A 16,295-nucleotide genomic window follows, 5' to 3' on the forward strand; every position below is an offset into this window, starting at 1 on the left:
GATTAGGTCTCTGCTTTTTGCAGATGATGTGGTCCTGATGGCTTCATCTGACCGGGATCTTCAGCTCTCACTGGATCGGTTTGAAGCCGAGTGTGAAGCGACCGGAATGAGAATCAGCACCTCCAAGTCCGAGTCCATGGTTCTCGCCCGGAAAAGGGTGGAATGCCATCTCCGGGTTGGGGAGGAGACCCTGCCCCAAGTGGAGGAGTTCAAGTACCTAGGAGTCTTGTTCACGAGTGAGGAAGAGTGGATCGTGAGCTCGACAGGCGGATCGGTGCGGCGTCTTCAGTAATGGGGACGTTGTACCGATCCGTTGTGGTGAAGAAGGAGCTGAGCCGGAAGGCAAAGCTCTCAATTTACCGGTCGATCTACGTTCCCATCCTCACCTATGGTCATGAGCTTTGGGTCATGACCGAAAGGATAAGATCACTGGTACAAGCGGCCGAAATGAGTTTCCTCCGCCGTGTGGCGGGGCTCTCCCTTAGAGATAGGGTGAGAAGCTCTGCCATCCGGGAGGAACTCAAAGTAAAGCCGCTGCTCCTCCACATCGAGAGGAGCCAGATGAGGTGGTTCGGGCATCTGGTCAGGATGCCACCCGAACGCCTCCCTAGGGAGGTGTTTAGGGCACGTCCAACCGGTAGGAGGCCACGGAGAAGACCCAGCACACGTTGGGAAGACTGTGTCTCCCGGCTGGCCTGGGAACGCCTCGGGATCCCCCGGGAAGAGCTAGACAAAGTGGCTGGGGAGAGGGAAGTCTGGGTTTCCCTGCTTAGGCTGTTGCCCCTGCGACCCGACCTCGGATAAGCGGAAGAAGATGGATGGATGGATACATATATATACACATACATACACATACATACATACATACATATATATATATATATATATATATATATATATATATATATATATATATATATATATATATATATATATATATATATATATATATATATATATATATATATATATATATGTATGTATGTATGTATGTATGTATGTATGTATGTATGTATGTATGTATGTATGTATGTATGTATATATATATATATATATATATACATATATACATATACATACATATATATATATATATATATATATATACATATACATACATATATGTATACATATATATATACATATATATACATACATACTTATATATATACATATACATACATATATATATATATATATACATATACATATATATATATACATATATATACACACATATATATACATATATACACATATATACATATATATACATATATATATACATACATACATATATATACATATATATACACATATATATATATATATACATACATATACATGTATATATATATATATATATATATATATATATATATATATATATCCATCCATCCATTTTCTACCGCGTATTCCCTTTCGGGGTCGCGGGGGGCGCTGGCGCCTATCTCAGCTACAATCATAACAAGGAAAAGCACCTTCCATATGAGGAGGTGTGAACAAGTGAGGTGTGAACAAGTGAGGACATAAATCATGGTCCCAATAAGGGGAAACAATTGCATCTAATAGAGAATGTCTCATTTGCACCCCTGGGGCTGAAATCTATCAAAATGAGTGTGGTCCTAATGAAGAGAGATTTTTTTCACATTGACTCTGTGTCGCTTTTAAAAGTGCTCCCCCTCTGGTCAACATATGTAATAACGTGTGTGTAGGAAATTGTAATGCAGCCCCTTGGGCGAAAATTAATTTAAAAAAATAAACAAATATGTATATAGAGACATTTTGTAATAACTTGAAGTAAATAATGATTAAAAAACAATTACAAACAAAACATTCAGAAAAAAAAACATTTGCATATATTTGCATAGTATGTATATATTATTGTTGTAAATACACATCTTTATATATCTAGACAGGGTGGACCTAAAGAGGTCTCAAGACGGTAACAAACACAAGAATGTATGTGTGTTGACTCATTTTTAGCGCATAATTAATGAGTACCACTTTACAATGTTTATGGCTCACCATCTAAATATTTGTCCGTTTGAAAGATTTGATGTATTAAAAAAAAATGCAAGGACTGGACTCTTGTTAAGATCATGTATGCACACGGCTGTGTCTCCAGCTGTTGGCACTAAAGAGAAGTGTAAGTAAAGTCATGTCATTTCCATGTCAAGGTATGAGGACACAATGTTCACCATAGTGTTGACCTTTTGCTTTTATTACTGCACCCGTGCAATGAAATCAGAGTTGAAGTAACGAGAACTGTTGACTAAAGGCTTATTGAAACCCACTACTACCAACCACGCAGTCTGATAGTTTATATATCAATGATGAAATATTAACATTGCAACACATGCCAATACGGCCGGTTTAGTTTACTAAATTGCAATTTTAAATTTCCCGAGAGTTTGTTGTAAATGTCGCAGAATGATGACGCGTATGCGTGATGTCATTGACTGTAAGGAAATATTAGCGTTGCACCAATCACGGCTAAAAGTCGTCTCTGTTCATGGCGTAATTACACAGTATTTTGGACATCTGTGTTGCTGAATCTTTTGCAATCTGTTCATTTAATAATGGAGACTATAAAGAACAATGCTGTTGGTGGAAAGCTAGCACCGAGACACAGCCGGTGTTTGTTTGTTGTGAAGCGGAGCAGTCAAGCGAACATGTTTTCTTACGCCAACCAGCATGTTTTTGGTTGGGGAAATTGTAATATATATCTTACCGGAGACATCAATGGATTATTCGTCGTCCTGCAGCAGCTGTCGTGTCAAAAAAGGCAGCTGTGAGCTTGGCTCCTTGGCTTCTCTCTGAGACACTGCGTGTTCACCGCAGCCATCCGACCTCAGGGTATGTCTCTACAATCTTTAAAATCTCACTAAAACACTATTAAAACAATAAGCAGATAAGGGATCTTCCAGAATTATCCTAGTAAATGTGTCTATGAACATCTGAATCGCTCACAATGCAATCGCCTTTTTAAATTTTTATTTATGTATTTATTTTTTCTAGTCCTTCGCTATCAATATCATCATCCACGAATCGTTCATCCTCGCTCAAATTAATGGGGAAATTGTCGTTTTCTCGGTCCGAATAGCTCTTTTTGTTGGAGTTTCCCATTATAAACAATGTGAGGATGTGAGGAGCCCTCACACGGGTGACGTCATCGTCTGCGACTTCCGGTACAGGCAAGGCTTTTTTATTAGCAACCAAAAGTTGCGAACTTTATCGTGGATGTTCTCTACTAAATCCTTTCAGCAAAAATATGGCAATATCGCAAAATGATCAAGTATGACACATAGAATGGACCTGATATCCCCGTTTAAATAAGAAAATCTCATTTCAGTAGGCCTTTAACAAAAAAAAGGTGAAATAACTGAAAAAATGTTTTACTTTCTGGTTTCTTCAAAATAGCTCCCTTTGCTCCGATTACTTTTTTGCAAAGTCTTGGCATTCTCCCAAGCTTCAAACACACCTGTGAAGTGAAAACCATTTCAGGTGACTACCTCTTGAAGCTCATCGAGAGAATGCCAAGAGTGTAAAAAGAAGTAACCGGAGCAAAGGGTGGCTATTTTGAAGAAACTAGAATATAAAACATGTTTTCAATTATTTCACCATTTCTTCTTAAGTACATAACTGAAAACATGTTTTGTATTCTAGCTTCTTCAAAATAGCCACCCTTTGCTCTGATTACTGCTTTGCACAGTCTTGGCATTCTCTCAATGAGCTTCAAGAGGTAGTCACCTGAAATGGTTTTCACTTCACAGGTGTGTTTGAAGCTCGAGAGAATGCCAAGACTTTGCAAAAAAGTAATCAGAGCAAAGGGTGGCTATTTTGAAGAAACTAGAATATAAAACATGTTTTCAGTTATGTCCCTTTTTTTCGTTAAGTACATAACTCCCTGTTCATTCATAGTTTTGATGCTTTCACTGACAATCTACAAAGTAAACCAGGGGTTTCAAAGTCATTTTAGATCAGGGGTCATATGGAGAAAAATCTACTCCAAAGTGGGCCGGACTGGTAAAATCACAGCAGGATAACTTAAAAATAAAGAAAACCTCAGATTATTTTCTTTGTTTAAAAATGGAACAAACACATTCTGAAAATGTGCAAATCATGTTTGTTTTTTTGTTTGTTTTTTTACAATTTCCTGTTGCGTTTAATAGTATTCCATCTTTGTCGTTATTTATATTTGCTGAATAAATTTGATGGATAATGTTCATCAGTTAACTCATTGCTGTTCATTTTAAATCTATCAAGATAAAAAAATGATATCAAAATCTAATTACAGGATGTTATTTACAGTGGGGCAAAAAAAAGTATTTAGTCAGCCACCAATTGTGCAAGTTCTCCCACTTAAAATGATGACAGAGATCTGTAATTTTCATCATAGGTACACTTCAACTGTGAGAGACAGAATTCACATTGTAGGAATTTTGAAGAATCTATTTGTAAATTATGGTGGAAAATAAGTATTTAGTCAACCATTCAAAGCTCTCACTGATGGAAGGTTTTGTCTCAAAATCTCACGATACATGGCCCCATTCATTCTTTCCTTAACACGGATCAATCGTCCTGTCCCCTTAGCAGAAAAACAGCCCCAAAGCATGATGTTTCCACCCCCATGCTTCACAGTAGGTATGGTGTTCTTGGGATGCAACTCAGTATTCTTCTTCTTCCAAACACGACGAGTTGAGTTTCTACCAAAATGGATACATGGATGATACAGAAGAGGATTGGGAGAATGTCATGTGGTCAGATGAAACCAAAATAGAACTTTTGGGTATAAACTCAACTCGTCGTGTTTGGAGGAAGAAGAATACTGAGTTGCATCCCAAGAACACCATACCTACTGTGAAGCAGGTGGGTGGAAACATCATGCTTTGGGGCTGGTTTTCTGCTAAGGGGACAGGACGATTGATCCGTGTTAAGGAAAGAATGAATGGAGCCATGTATTGAGATTTTGAGCCAAAACCTCCTTCCATCAGTGACAGCTTTGAATGGTTGACCAAATACTTATTTTCCAACATAATTTACAAATAAATTCTTTTAAAATTCTTACAATGTGAATTCCTGGATTTTTTTTTCACATTCTGTCTCTCACAGTTGAAGTGTACAGACCTCTGTCATCATTTTAAGTGGGAGAACTTGCACAATCGGTGGCTGACTAAATACTTTTTTGCCCCACTGTATGTAGTTTGCTAATTTTCTTCAACTGGCATCATCTACAAAGATAGAAAGAATTGCTATTGCGACATCCAGTGGACACAGTGAAAAGCAGTTTCTTTTCATTCAAAAATAAATGTTTATATTTAGCAAAATCATCCCGTGGTCCGGATAAAACCTGTTTGTGGGCCAAATGACACTCCTGGATTAAATAGTCATTCAAATAAAATAAATGCATTGAATGAGGAGAATGTATGTCCAAACGTTCGGCCTGTACTGTATGTCTGGTCCCTATATACAGTACCTACTGTACTCTTGCTGACATTTTCATGTGTCGCACGCTTTTTCTAATGAGTCTTGGCTCATTTAAAGGTTGGGAAACACTGCTCTAAATCGTCTCAGAGTGTGGTACCACTGATGGTACACATGTATCTAGGAAAAGATGGAAAAAAGGAATTACCTGAATGAACCAAAGAGTCGGTGTTTATGCTCCAAGCCTGAGAACAAAGCACTTTAGTGAAGTGAAACATTGCAGAGGTGGCAAACACTGATACTTGCAAAGCAACATATTTTTGTCACTGACTCAAACGTGGCCAGTGTATGAATAATACATGATCTACTGTAGATGTGATTGTGAATGAAGTTACCCTGATTAGGAATAATATTGCATTAAAACTGTCAGTCCTGCAAGGTTAAGCCCTTAGAACCTTAGAATGTGTTTCATTGGATCTTTGAGGTGTCACACTCTTTCCTCTCCTTTTCCTCCCTGGTGACATTTTTTGCTTCTCTCCCCGTCACATTCACGCCTCAAGCTCAAAGCCCATGCCCACTTTGTGTCCACCGCCGTTCAAGTTCTTGCTGTCCAAGAGCGCCGAGAGCGTCAGCTTGACACCTGCGGTGAGAGAAGCGTCAGTGTTGTTCTTTGTGTCGTATGCGGAAAAATATGGAAGTAGACTTGTCTCACATCAACTTATATAAATATAGATGGATAGATAGTACTTTCTTTATTCCTTCAGGAAAATCTAAAATTCCAGCAGCAGTGTACAGGGATGAGATCAATTTAAAAAGTAAATAAAGGGGGTATAAAACAAAATATAAAAATATTACAATAACAATAAAAATAAAAAGCAACAATAGGGAATACAAATATAACAGTAAAATAAGAACATAACAAGAGAAACTAGGCAGTAGTTACCATGTAATGAAAAAGTATTGCACTGTTATTGTTTTGCATCCACTGTCATCCTAGTACCCCCCCCCCCCCCCCCCCCCAGAGAGGAGTACAGTCTAAATATATCAATAGGATATTAATACATATGCATGTATTAATAAATATACAAATACAAATGTGATATGCAAATAAATAATTTGTATTAATAAATGCATATCTGTAAATATATTTTGGATTTCCAAATATATACAAATAAAATGTATACATATACAAATGTGACATACAAATTAAATAATAATCTGTATAAATAAACGTGTATTTGTAAATATATTTTTTGGGATTTGAATATAAATATGCTTGATTTGCATATGTGGATACATTGTTTGCTTTTGTGTCGCTGAGGGATTCCTCCCACAAATCAGATGCACAAATAAATGTGACCTACACACTCCCCTGAACTACCAGCAGAGGGCACTGCAGCCAGAGCGGTCTGGGTCACAGAGCATTATATGCATTATATGCAAAATGCCCGGAGTTCTCTGCACAATAACAATGCACGTCTTAACAGAGAGAACGCACAGCGTTGTATTAGCTAATACTAATTCATCCAGTTAATCTGAAAGACTGTGCCAGCTGCTTGTATTTGAGTTTTTTTAACATTGCAACACATGCCAATACGGCCGGGTTAGTTTACTAAAGTGCAATTTTAAATTTCGCGCCAAAAAATCCTGCTGAAAACGTCTCGGAATGATAACGCCTCCGCGTGACGTCACGGAAGGCAAAGGACATTTTTGTGCCAGCATCGTGCCCAGCTATTAAGTCGTCTGTTTTCATCGCAAAATTCCACAGTATTCTGGACATCTGTGTTGGTTAATCTTTTGCAATTTGTTCAATGAACAATGGAGACATCAAAGAAAAAAGCTGAAGGTCAGAAGCGGTGTATAATACCGCCTTTAGCAACACAAACACAGCCGGTGTTTCATTGCTTACATTCCCGAAAGATGACAGTCAAGCTTTACTATGGAACAGAGATGTCAAGCGAACACGGTTGGATTGGACCACACACAGTACAGTGTATTATGCAGCGATCATTTTTTACCATTCTGTAATCTGAAGGCGATCTGTGTCGTATGCTACTCCAGCATCAATATAGGCAGCATCCTCTTGGCCGTCACTGTCAGTGTCGGGTTCAAAGCGTTATGGCTCTATTCCTTGTTGCGGTTGGGCCTGGCCGAGGGGTCCTGCCACCCCCACGGCTGCCACGGCGCCTCTCACAGCATCTTCCCTATCTGAATCGCTCCCCCTTTTTTTTTCTAGTCCTTCACTCTCACTTTCCTCATCCACAAATCTTTCATCCTCGCTCAAATTAATGGGGAAATCGTCGCCTTCTCGTTCCGAATCGCTCTCGCTGCTGGTGGCCATGATTGTAAACAATGTTCAGATTAAAGGAGCTCCACAACCCGTGACGTCACGCGCATATCGTCTGCTACTTTCGGTACAGGCAAGGCTTTTATATCAGCACCAAAAGGTGCAAACTTTATTGTCGATGTTCTCTACTAAATCCTTTCAGCAAAAACATGGCAATATCGCGAAATGGTCAAGTACGACACATAGAATGGACCTGCTATCCCCAATTAAATAAGAAAATCGCATTTCAGTAGGCCTTTAATGACCTTGTCCCGAAGTAGACACTGATCTCTTATCAGTGCAATGGGTGTCAAATCATCCCAAAAGTCATGACGTGATATCACCCTCCCCAGTGTGCCTCTGATTGGCTCGCCAGCGTCTGACCATGTCTGTGACCCAGACCGCTCTGGCTGCAGTGCCCTCTGCTGGTTGTTCAGGGGAGTGTGCAGGTCACATTTATTTGTGCATCTGGTTTGTGGGAGGAATGTCTCATCGACATAAAAGCAAAAAAGCGATCCACATATGCAAATTATATATAAATACAAAATCAAGCATATTTATATTCAATTTAAAAAAAATTTACAAATACACATTTATTTATACAAATTCTTTGATTTGTATGTCACATTTCTATATTTATAAATTGTATTTGTATATATTTTCAAATCTCAAAAATATATTTACAAATACGCGTTAATTTGTATATCAAATTTGTATTTGTACATTTATTAATATTAGCATATGTATTAATATCATATTGATAGATATAAGTTGATGTGAGACAATTCTACTTCCATAGAAAAAAGGAGCGGCGGCGCAAACCTGGTCGAAGGGTTTGTGTGTAACCGACGCCAACGAGGCTGCTGTTGTAGACTTTGGTCTGCGAGGAGAAAACAAAAAATGCCCTGAGCGTCCACATGCATGATGAGTGAATGAATGAATGAATGAATGAGTCATGTGACCGTTCCTTACAGAGACAGAAGCGTCCTTATCCAGCTGGTATTTGGCTCCCACACCAAAAAGCGTGTTATTGCTGCCGGCTGTCCACGCCAGTTGCACTGCCATCTCCATGTTGCTGTTCACCTTCTGGTAAATGGAGCCGGCGAACTCTGTGCCATCATTGCTGCAAGATTCAAGCAGCGTACACCATAGGCTGTGAAAAATAGTCTAATCCAGTGGTTCTCAAACTTTTTTCACCGAGTGCAACCTCAGAAAAAACCGTGGCTCTGCAAGTACCACCATTGAAATACAATAGCGTAGTAGGCCTAAGTATTCGTTGAAGAACAAGGCAAAGGTTTTATTTAACAGTGATTTCAACCTTTTTTGAGCCAAGGCATATTTTTTCGCGTTGAAAAAATGCGGAGGCAGACTACCAGCAGAAATCATTAAAAAGACGAAACTCAGTTGACAGTGAAATGTCATTGTCGCAATTCTTGGGTATGACTTTAAAGCATAACCAACCAAGCATGCATCACTATAGCTCTTGTCTCAAAGTCGGTGTGCTGTCACCACCTGTCAAATCATGCCCTGACTTATTTTAAGTTTTTTGCTGTTTTCCTGTGTGTAGTGTTTTAGTTCTTGTTTTGCGCTCCTATTTTTGGTATATTCCTTTAGCAATTTCATGTCTTCCTTTGATCGATATTTCCCACATCTACTTTGTTTTAGCAATGAAGAACATTTCAGTTGTTTTTATCTTTCTTTGTGGGGACATTGTTGATTGTCATGTTATGTTCGGATGTACATTGTGGACGCCGTCTTTGCTCCACAGTAAGTCTTTGCTGTTGTCCAGCATTCTGTTTTTGTTTACTTTGTAGCCAGTCTAGTTTTAGTTTCATTCTGCATAGCCTTCCCTAAGCTTCAATGCCTTTTCTTAGGAACACTCACCTTTTTTTTATTTTTGGTTTAAGCCATGGGTGTCAAACTCTGGCCCGCGGGCCAAATCTGTCCCGCCGTGTAATTTAATTTGGCCCTTGAGGCAATATCAAATTAACATTAGAGCTGGCCCGCCGGTACTATACAGCGGTAGTGCCGCTGTAACACCGCATGTATCGCTAATACTCATACTTGCCAACCCTCCCGATTTTCCCGGGAGACTCATGAAGTTCAATGCCTTTCCCAAAAATCTCCCAGCGCAAGCATTCTCCTGAATTTCTCCCAATTCTCCCAATATTGGGGGCGTTCCCTAAAGGCACTGCCTTCAGCGTTCTCTACAAACAGTGTGGAAAAAGTTAATATTGATATTTACCTTAGAAGGCTGCAAATAGAAAAGAGGCATTACATTTTTTAATTCAATTTGATTTAATATACCATTGATGTTTTTTGTAAGTTGATTTTGCACTATTAAGTTATATAAGCGCTGCTTGTTCCATATTCAGTGTTAAAGCAAATCAGTGTAGCAAACTGAGCAATAAATAACGTTTTATTCATGCACTTTCTCTTGCTACTTCAAGGCTTGAATGTTTGATTCATTCATTTTTGTTATTTTATTTTCAAATGTATCATTAGCCTGTGGAAAAAGTTTATTTTGATATTTACCTCAGAAAGCTGCAAATAAAAAAGAGGCATTCAATTTTTATTTTTATTTCATTTCATATGCCATTGATATTTTTTTAATTATTATTATTATTTGAAACTCGATTTTGCATGTCACTATAAAGTTATATAAGCATTGCTTGTACAATATTAAATGCAAAACTTGTTTGGGTCCCTATTAAAAGGTTCATTTGTTCAACCTTGGCCCGCTGCTTTGTTCAATTTTAAATTTTGGCCCACTCTGTATTTGAGTTTGACACTCCTGGTTTAAGCATTAGACACCGTTTTACCTTCACGCTGCCTCCCGCTGTTTCCGACATCTACAAAGCAATTAGCTACCTCCTGCCACCTACTGATATGAAAGAGTATTACACGGTTACTCTGCTGAGCTCTAGACAGCACCGACACTCAACAACAACACATAATTTGCAGATTATAATTACTGGTTTGGAAAAAATATTTTTAACCTAAATAGGTGAAATTAGATAATCTCCCACAGCACACCAGACTGTATCTCACGGCACAGTGGTTGAAAAACACTGATTGGACAAATATATTTAATATGTTTGGCCACTGTAACGTTACACACTATTTGAATAGAATAAAATAGAATAAAATTAATTACGCATACATTTAATTAAGTGATTGTTTGGCGCACCAATAGATGGAGCCCACGTATCACTTTGACAACCACTTGTCTAATCTTTAATGGGTCCGTTTGTGTCATCATTGCATCATGTGTAACCGTGGGCACACACCCTAAGTGCGGGGGAAAAGCAACAGTGCCACCAGCGACAAGTGGGAAGTTGTGTTAAACATGGCCGCACGCCACCTTCCATGTGGTTGCACCATGACAGATGCTGTGATGTGGATTGCTGACAGAGTGAACATTATTAGACTTAAGATCATGAAGAATAAGTGTAGACCTGCTCTAAACAACAATGTGATGACATACAGTAAGCAATGATGTTCAATGATTTAGCACTAAATTAAATTTATTGATCTTTTTTGTGTAGTTGAGATAGGCACCAGTGCCCCCCGCGACCCCAAAGGGAATAAGCGGTAGAAAATGGATGGATGGATCTTTTTCGTTTACCCATATTTCTACACAATAACTCAGATATGGTAACACTAGCAAGCAGTAAAGACTATGAAGTGATTTTTGGTCCAGAACATGTTTTGCTTTATTCATTATTGACGTGTTTCTTGCCACTTTGTTGTAAATTTTGTACATGAGGTTTCCATTTCATTTTATCATCTATTATTACACTCAAAAATGTGTTATTTTACCCTTTCAATGTCCACTCTGTCTATTTGTATTTGTGTCCGACTTTCCCTTTTATCCATCCATCCATTTTCTACCGCTTATTCCCTTTTGGGGTTGCGGGGGGCGCTGGCGCCTATCTCAGCTACAATCGGGCGGAAGGCGGTGTACACCCTGGACAAGTCACCACCTCATCGCAGGGACTTTCCCTTTTAATGTTTCCGCATTTAATTTTACTGAGATTCAAAGATAAGTTTGTTTTTGTCAAACCATCTTTTAATGTGTTCATTTCTTCTGCTATTATTTGTATCATCTGCAAATAATAATAACTAAGTCTTTCGTAACTTCATAAATGTTGTTTATATAAAGATCGAACAATTTTAGACCCAGTATTGATTCATCCCTAAGGTACACCCCAAGATATTTTCAGCTCTGTCGACATTTGTTCTCCTATCTTCACATACAGTGGGGCAAAAAATTATTTAGTCAGCCACCGGTTGTGCAAGTTCTGCCACTTAAAATGATGACAGAGGTCTGTAATTTTCATCATAGGTACACTTCAACTGTGAGAAACATCCATCCATCATCTTCCGCTTATCCGAGGTCGGGTCGTGGGGGTAGCAGCCTAAGCAGGGAAGCCCACATCGAGAGGAGCCAGATGAGGTGGCTCGGGCATCTGGTCAGGATGTCACCCGAACGCCTCCCTAGGGAGGTGTTTAGGGCACGTCCAACCGGTAGGAGGCCACGGGGAAGACCCAGGACACGTTGGGAAGACTATGTCTCCCGGCTGGCCTGGGAACGCCTCGGGATCCCCCGGGAAGAGCTAGACGAAGTGGCTGGGAAGAGGGAAGTCTGGGCTTCCCTGCTTAGGCTGTTGCCCCCGCGACCCGACCTCGGATAAGCGGAAGATGATGGATGGATGTTTCAGTGAGAAACAGAATGAGAAAAAAAATCCAGGAATTGCCATTGTAGGAATTTTAAAGAATTTATTTGTAAATGATGGTGGAAAATAAGTATTTGGTCAACCATTCAAAGCTCTCACTGATTGAAGGAGGTTTTAGCTCAAAATGTCACGATACATGGCCTCATTCATTCTTTCCTTAACACGGATCAATCGTCCTGTCCCCTTAGCAGAAAAACAGCCCCAAAGCATGATGTTTCCACCCCCATGCTTCACAGTAGGTATGGTGTTCTTGGGATGCAACTCAGTATTCTTCTTCTTCCAAACACGACGAGTTGAGTTTATACCAAAATGGATACATGGATGATACAGCAGAGGATTGGGAAGATGTCATGTGGTCAGATGAAACCAAAATAGAAGTTTTTGGTGTAAACTCAACTCGTCGTCGTGTTTGGAGGAAGAAGAATACTGAGTTGCATCCCAAGAACACCATACCTACTGTGAAGCATGGGGGTGGAAACATCATGCTTTGGGGCTGATTTTCTGCTAAGGGGACGGGACGATTGATCCGTGTTAAGGAAAGAATGAATGGGGCCATGTATCTTGAGATTTTGAGCCAAAACCTCCTTCCATCAGTGAGAGCTTTGAATGGTTGACCAAATACTTATTTTTCACCATAATTTACAAATAAATTCTTTAAAATTCCTACAATGTGAATTCCTGGATTTTTTTTCCCACATCCTGTCTCTCCCAGTTGAAGTGTACCTATGATGAAAATTACAGACCTCTGTCATCATTTTAAGTGGGAGAACTTGTACAATCAGTGGCTGACTAAATACTTTTTTGTCCCACTGTACATACGCTGCCTTTTCCTCTCTCTTTCACTCATCCTCCCCCAGCATCTACCTTTTTCCACACCTTTTACTCAGGGGGGGCTAGTGGTGACCCATCAGCATTCTTGTTCTGTAACCCTGTACACTTTCTTTGTCTAATTTTGAACGGATTTGGACTGAAAACAAAATGTTGTACTGGTGTAATGACAAAGATTCATCCAACCATCCATCCGTTGGTTATGTAGCTTCTTACCCAGTTGAAGACCAACCCTCTGATTTCATACCTTTCTAATTTGTTTATCAAGATGATGTGATTAATTGTGTCAAATGCTTTTGTTAAATCCATAAACACTGTAGCAGCACATTTTTTGCTATCTATTGCATTGTTGATCTCTTCCATTATTTCGGTTAATGCCATTGATGTTGAAATGTTGGTTCGGTATCCGTAATGGTGTGTGTGTTTTGTTTTTATTCATGAATTTGTCCAATCTGTTGTTAAACAGTTTTTCAATAATTTTACACAATTGTGGAAGTAGAGAGACAGGTCTGCAGTTTGTAAACTAGTGTTCGTCACCAGTCTTTTAAATTAGTACGACTTTTGCTATTTTCATTTTACCTGGGAATTTGAAATGATAGGTGGCTTATATATGTTAAAGGTTCTGAAATATATTCAATAACTTTTTTATTAATTTCCATATCAATTTCGTTAAAATCAGTTGAGATCTTGGATTTACATTTTTTCCTCTTGTGTCCCCCCTTGGCGGTCACTTGGCGGTCCGATCCTCGGCTACAGAAGCTAGCTCTTGGGACGTGGAACGTCACCTCACTGGGGGGGAAGGAGCCTGAGCTAGTGCGCGAAGTGGAGACGTTCCGGCTGGATATAGTCGGACTTACTTCGACGCACAGCAAGGGCTCTGGAACCACTTCTCTCGAGAGGGACTGGACCCTCTCCCACTCTGGCGTTGCCGACAGTGAGAGGCGACGGGCTGGGGTGGCAATTCTGGTTTCCCCCCGGCTTAAAGCCTGCACGTTGGAGTTCAACCCAGTGGACGAGAGGGTAGCTTCCCTTCGCCTTCGGGTGGGGGGACGGGTCCTGACTGTTGTTTGTGCTTACGCACCAAGCGGCAGTTCAGAGTACCCACCCTTTTTGGGTACACTCGAGGGAGTGCTGGAAAGTGTTCCCCCAGGTGATTCCCTTGTCCTACTGGGGGACTTCAACGTTCATGTTGGCAACAACAGTGAAACCTGGAGAGGCCTGATTGGGAAGAATGGCCCCCCGGATCTGAACCCGAGTGGTGTTTTGTTATTGGACTTTTGTGCTCGTCACGGATTGTTCATAACAAACACTATGTTCAAACATAAGGGTGTCCATATGTGCACTTGGCACCAGGACACCCTAGGCCGCAGTTCCATGATCGACTTTGTAGTTGTGTCATCGGATTTGTGGCCTTATGTTTTGGACACTCGGGTGAAGAGAGGGGCGGAAATTTCTACCGATCACCACCTGGTGGTGAGTTGGCTGCGATGGTGGGGGAGGATGCCGGACCGACCTGGCAGGCCCAAACGCATTGTGAGGGTCTGCTGGGAACGTCTGGCAGAGTCTCCTGTCAGAGAAAGTTTCAATTCCCATCTCCGGAAGAACTTCGAACATGTCACGAGGGAGGTGCTGGACATTGAGTCCGAGTGGACCATGTTCCGCACCTCTATTGTCGAGGCGGCTGATCGGAGCTGTGGCCGCAAGGTAGTTGGTGCCTGTCGGGGCGGCAATCCTAAAACCCCTTGGTGGACACCAGCGGTGAGGGATGCCGTCAAGCTGAAGAAGGAGTCCTATCGGGTCCTTTTGGCTCATAGGACTCCGGAGGCAGTGAACAGGTACCGACAGGCCAAGCGGTGTGCGGCTTCAGCGGTCGCTGAGGCAAAAACTCGGACATGGGAGGAGTTCGGGGAAGCCATGGAAAATGACTTCCGGACGGCTTCGAAGCGATTCTGGACCACCGTCCGCCGCCGCAGGAAGGGGAAGCAGTGCACTATCAACACCGTGTATGGTGCGGATGGTGTTCTGCTGACCTCAACTGCGGATGTTGTGGATAGGTGGAAAGAATACTTCGAAGACCTCCTCAATCCCACCAACACGTCTTCCTATGAGGAAGCAGTGCCTGGGGAATCTGTGGTGGACTTTCTTATTTCTGGGGCTGAGATCGCTGAGGTAGTTAAAAAGCTCCTCGGTGGCAAGGCCCCGGGGGTGGACGAGATTCACCCGGAGTTCCTTAAGGCTCTGGATGCTGTGGGGCTGTCTTGGTTGACAAGACTCTGCAGCATCGCGTGGACATCGGGGGCGGTACCTCTGGATTGGCAGACCGGGGTGGTGGTTCCTCTCTTTAAGAAGGAGGACCGGAGGGTGTGTTCCAACTATCGTGGGATCACACTCCTCAGCCTTCCCGGTAAGGTTTATTCAGGTGTACTGGAGAGGAGGCTACGCCGGATAGTCGAACCTCGGATTCAGGAGGAACAGTGTGGTTTTCGTCCTCGTCGTGGAACTGTGGACCAGCTCTATACTCTCGGCAGGGTTCTTGAGGGTGCATGGGAGTTTGCCCAACCAGTCTACATGTGCTTTGTGGACTTGGAGAAGGCATTCGACCGTGTCCCTCGGGAAGTCCTGTGGGGAGTGCTCAGAGAGTATGGGGTATCGGACTGTCTTATTGTGGCGGTCCGCTCCCTGTACGATCAGTGCCAGAGCTTGGTCCGCATTGCCGGCGGTAAGTCGAACACATTTCCAGTGAGGGTTGGACTCCGCCAAGGCTGTCCTTTGTCACCGATTCTGTTCATAACTTTTATGGACAGAATTTCTAGGCGCAGTCAAGGCGTTGAGGGGTTCCGGTTTGGTGACCGCAGGATTAGGTCCCTGCTTTTTGCAGATGATGTGGTCCTGATGGCTTCATCTGACCGGGATCTTCAGCTCTCACTGGATCAGTTTGCAGCAGAGTGTGAAGCGACCGGAATGAGAATCAGCAC

The 16,295-nt window shown here is 41.4% G+C and overlaps 1 protein-coding gene across 4 annotated transcripts in view; it reads right to left on the reverse strand.

Annotated features, from left to right (window-relative positions):
* Positions 1-5,658: 5,658 nt before the first annotated feature.
* vdac3 (voltage-dependent anion channel 3) overlaps positions 5,659-16,295 on the reverse strand; it is a 35,047-nt gene continuing 24,410 nt past the window's right edge. For all 4 annotated transcript variants that reach the window (XM_061898516.1, XM_061898498.1, XM_061898526.1 and 1 more), the window contains 3 exons: positions 8,726-8,876; positions 8,576-8,633; positions 5,659-6,067 (listed from right to left, as the gene is read on the reverse strand). In XM_061898516.1, the coding sequence (XP_061754500.1) occupies positions 5,976-6,067; positions 8,576-8,633; positions 8,726-8,876 (301 nt within the window). In that variant the 3' untranslated portion in view covers positions 5,659-5,975. The remainder of the gene's footprint in view (positions 6,068-8,575; positions 8,634-8,725; positions 8,877-16,295) is intronic.

Source organism: Nerophis ophidion, linkage group LG01 (genome assembly GCF_033978795.1).
Source record: "Nerophis ophidion isolate RoL-2023_Sa linkage group LG01, RoL_Noph_v1.0, whole genome shotgun sequence".
Lineage (NCBI taxonomy): Eukaryota > Metazoa > Chordata > Actinopteri > Syngnathiformes > Syngnathidae > Nerophis > Nerophis ophidion.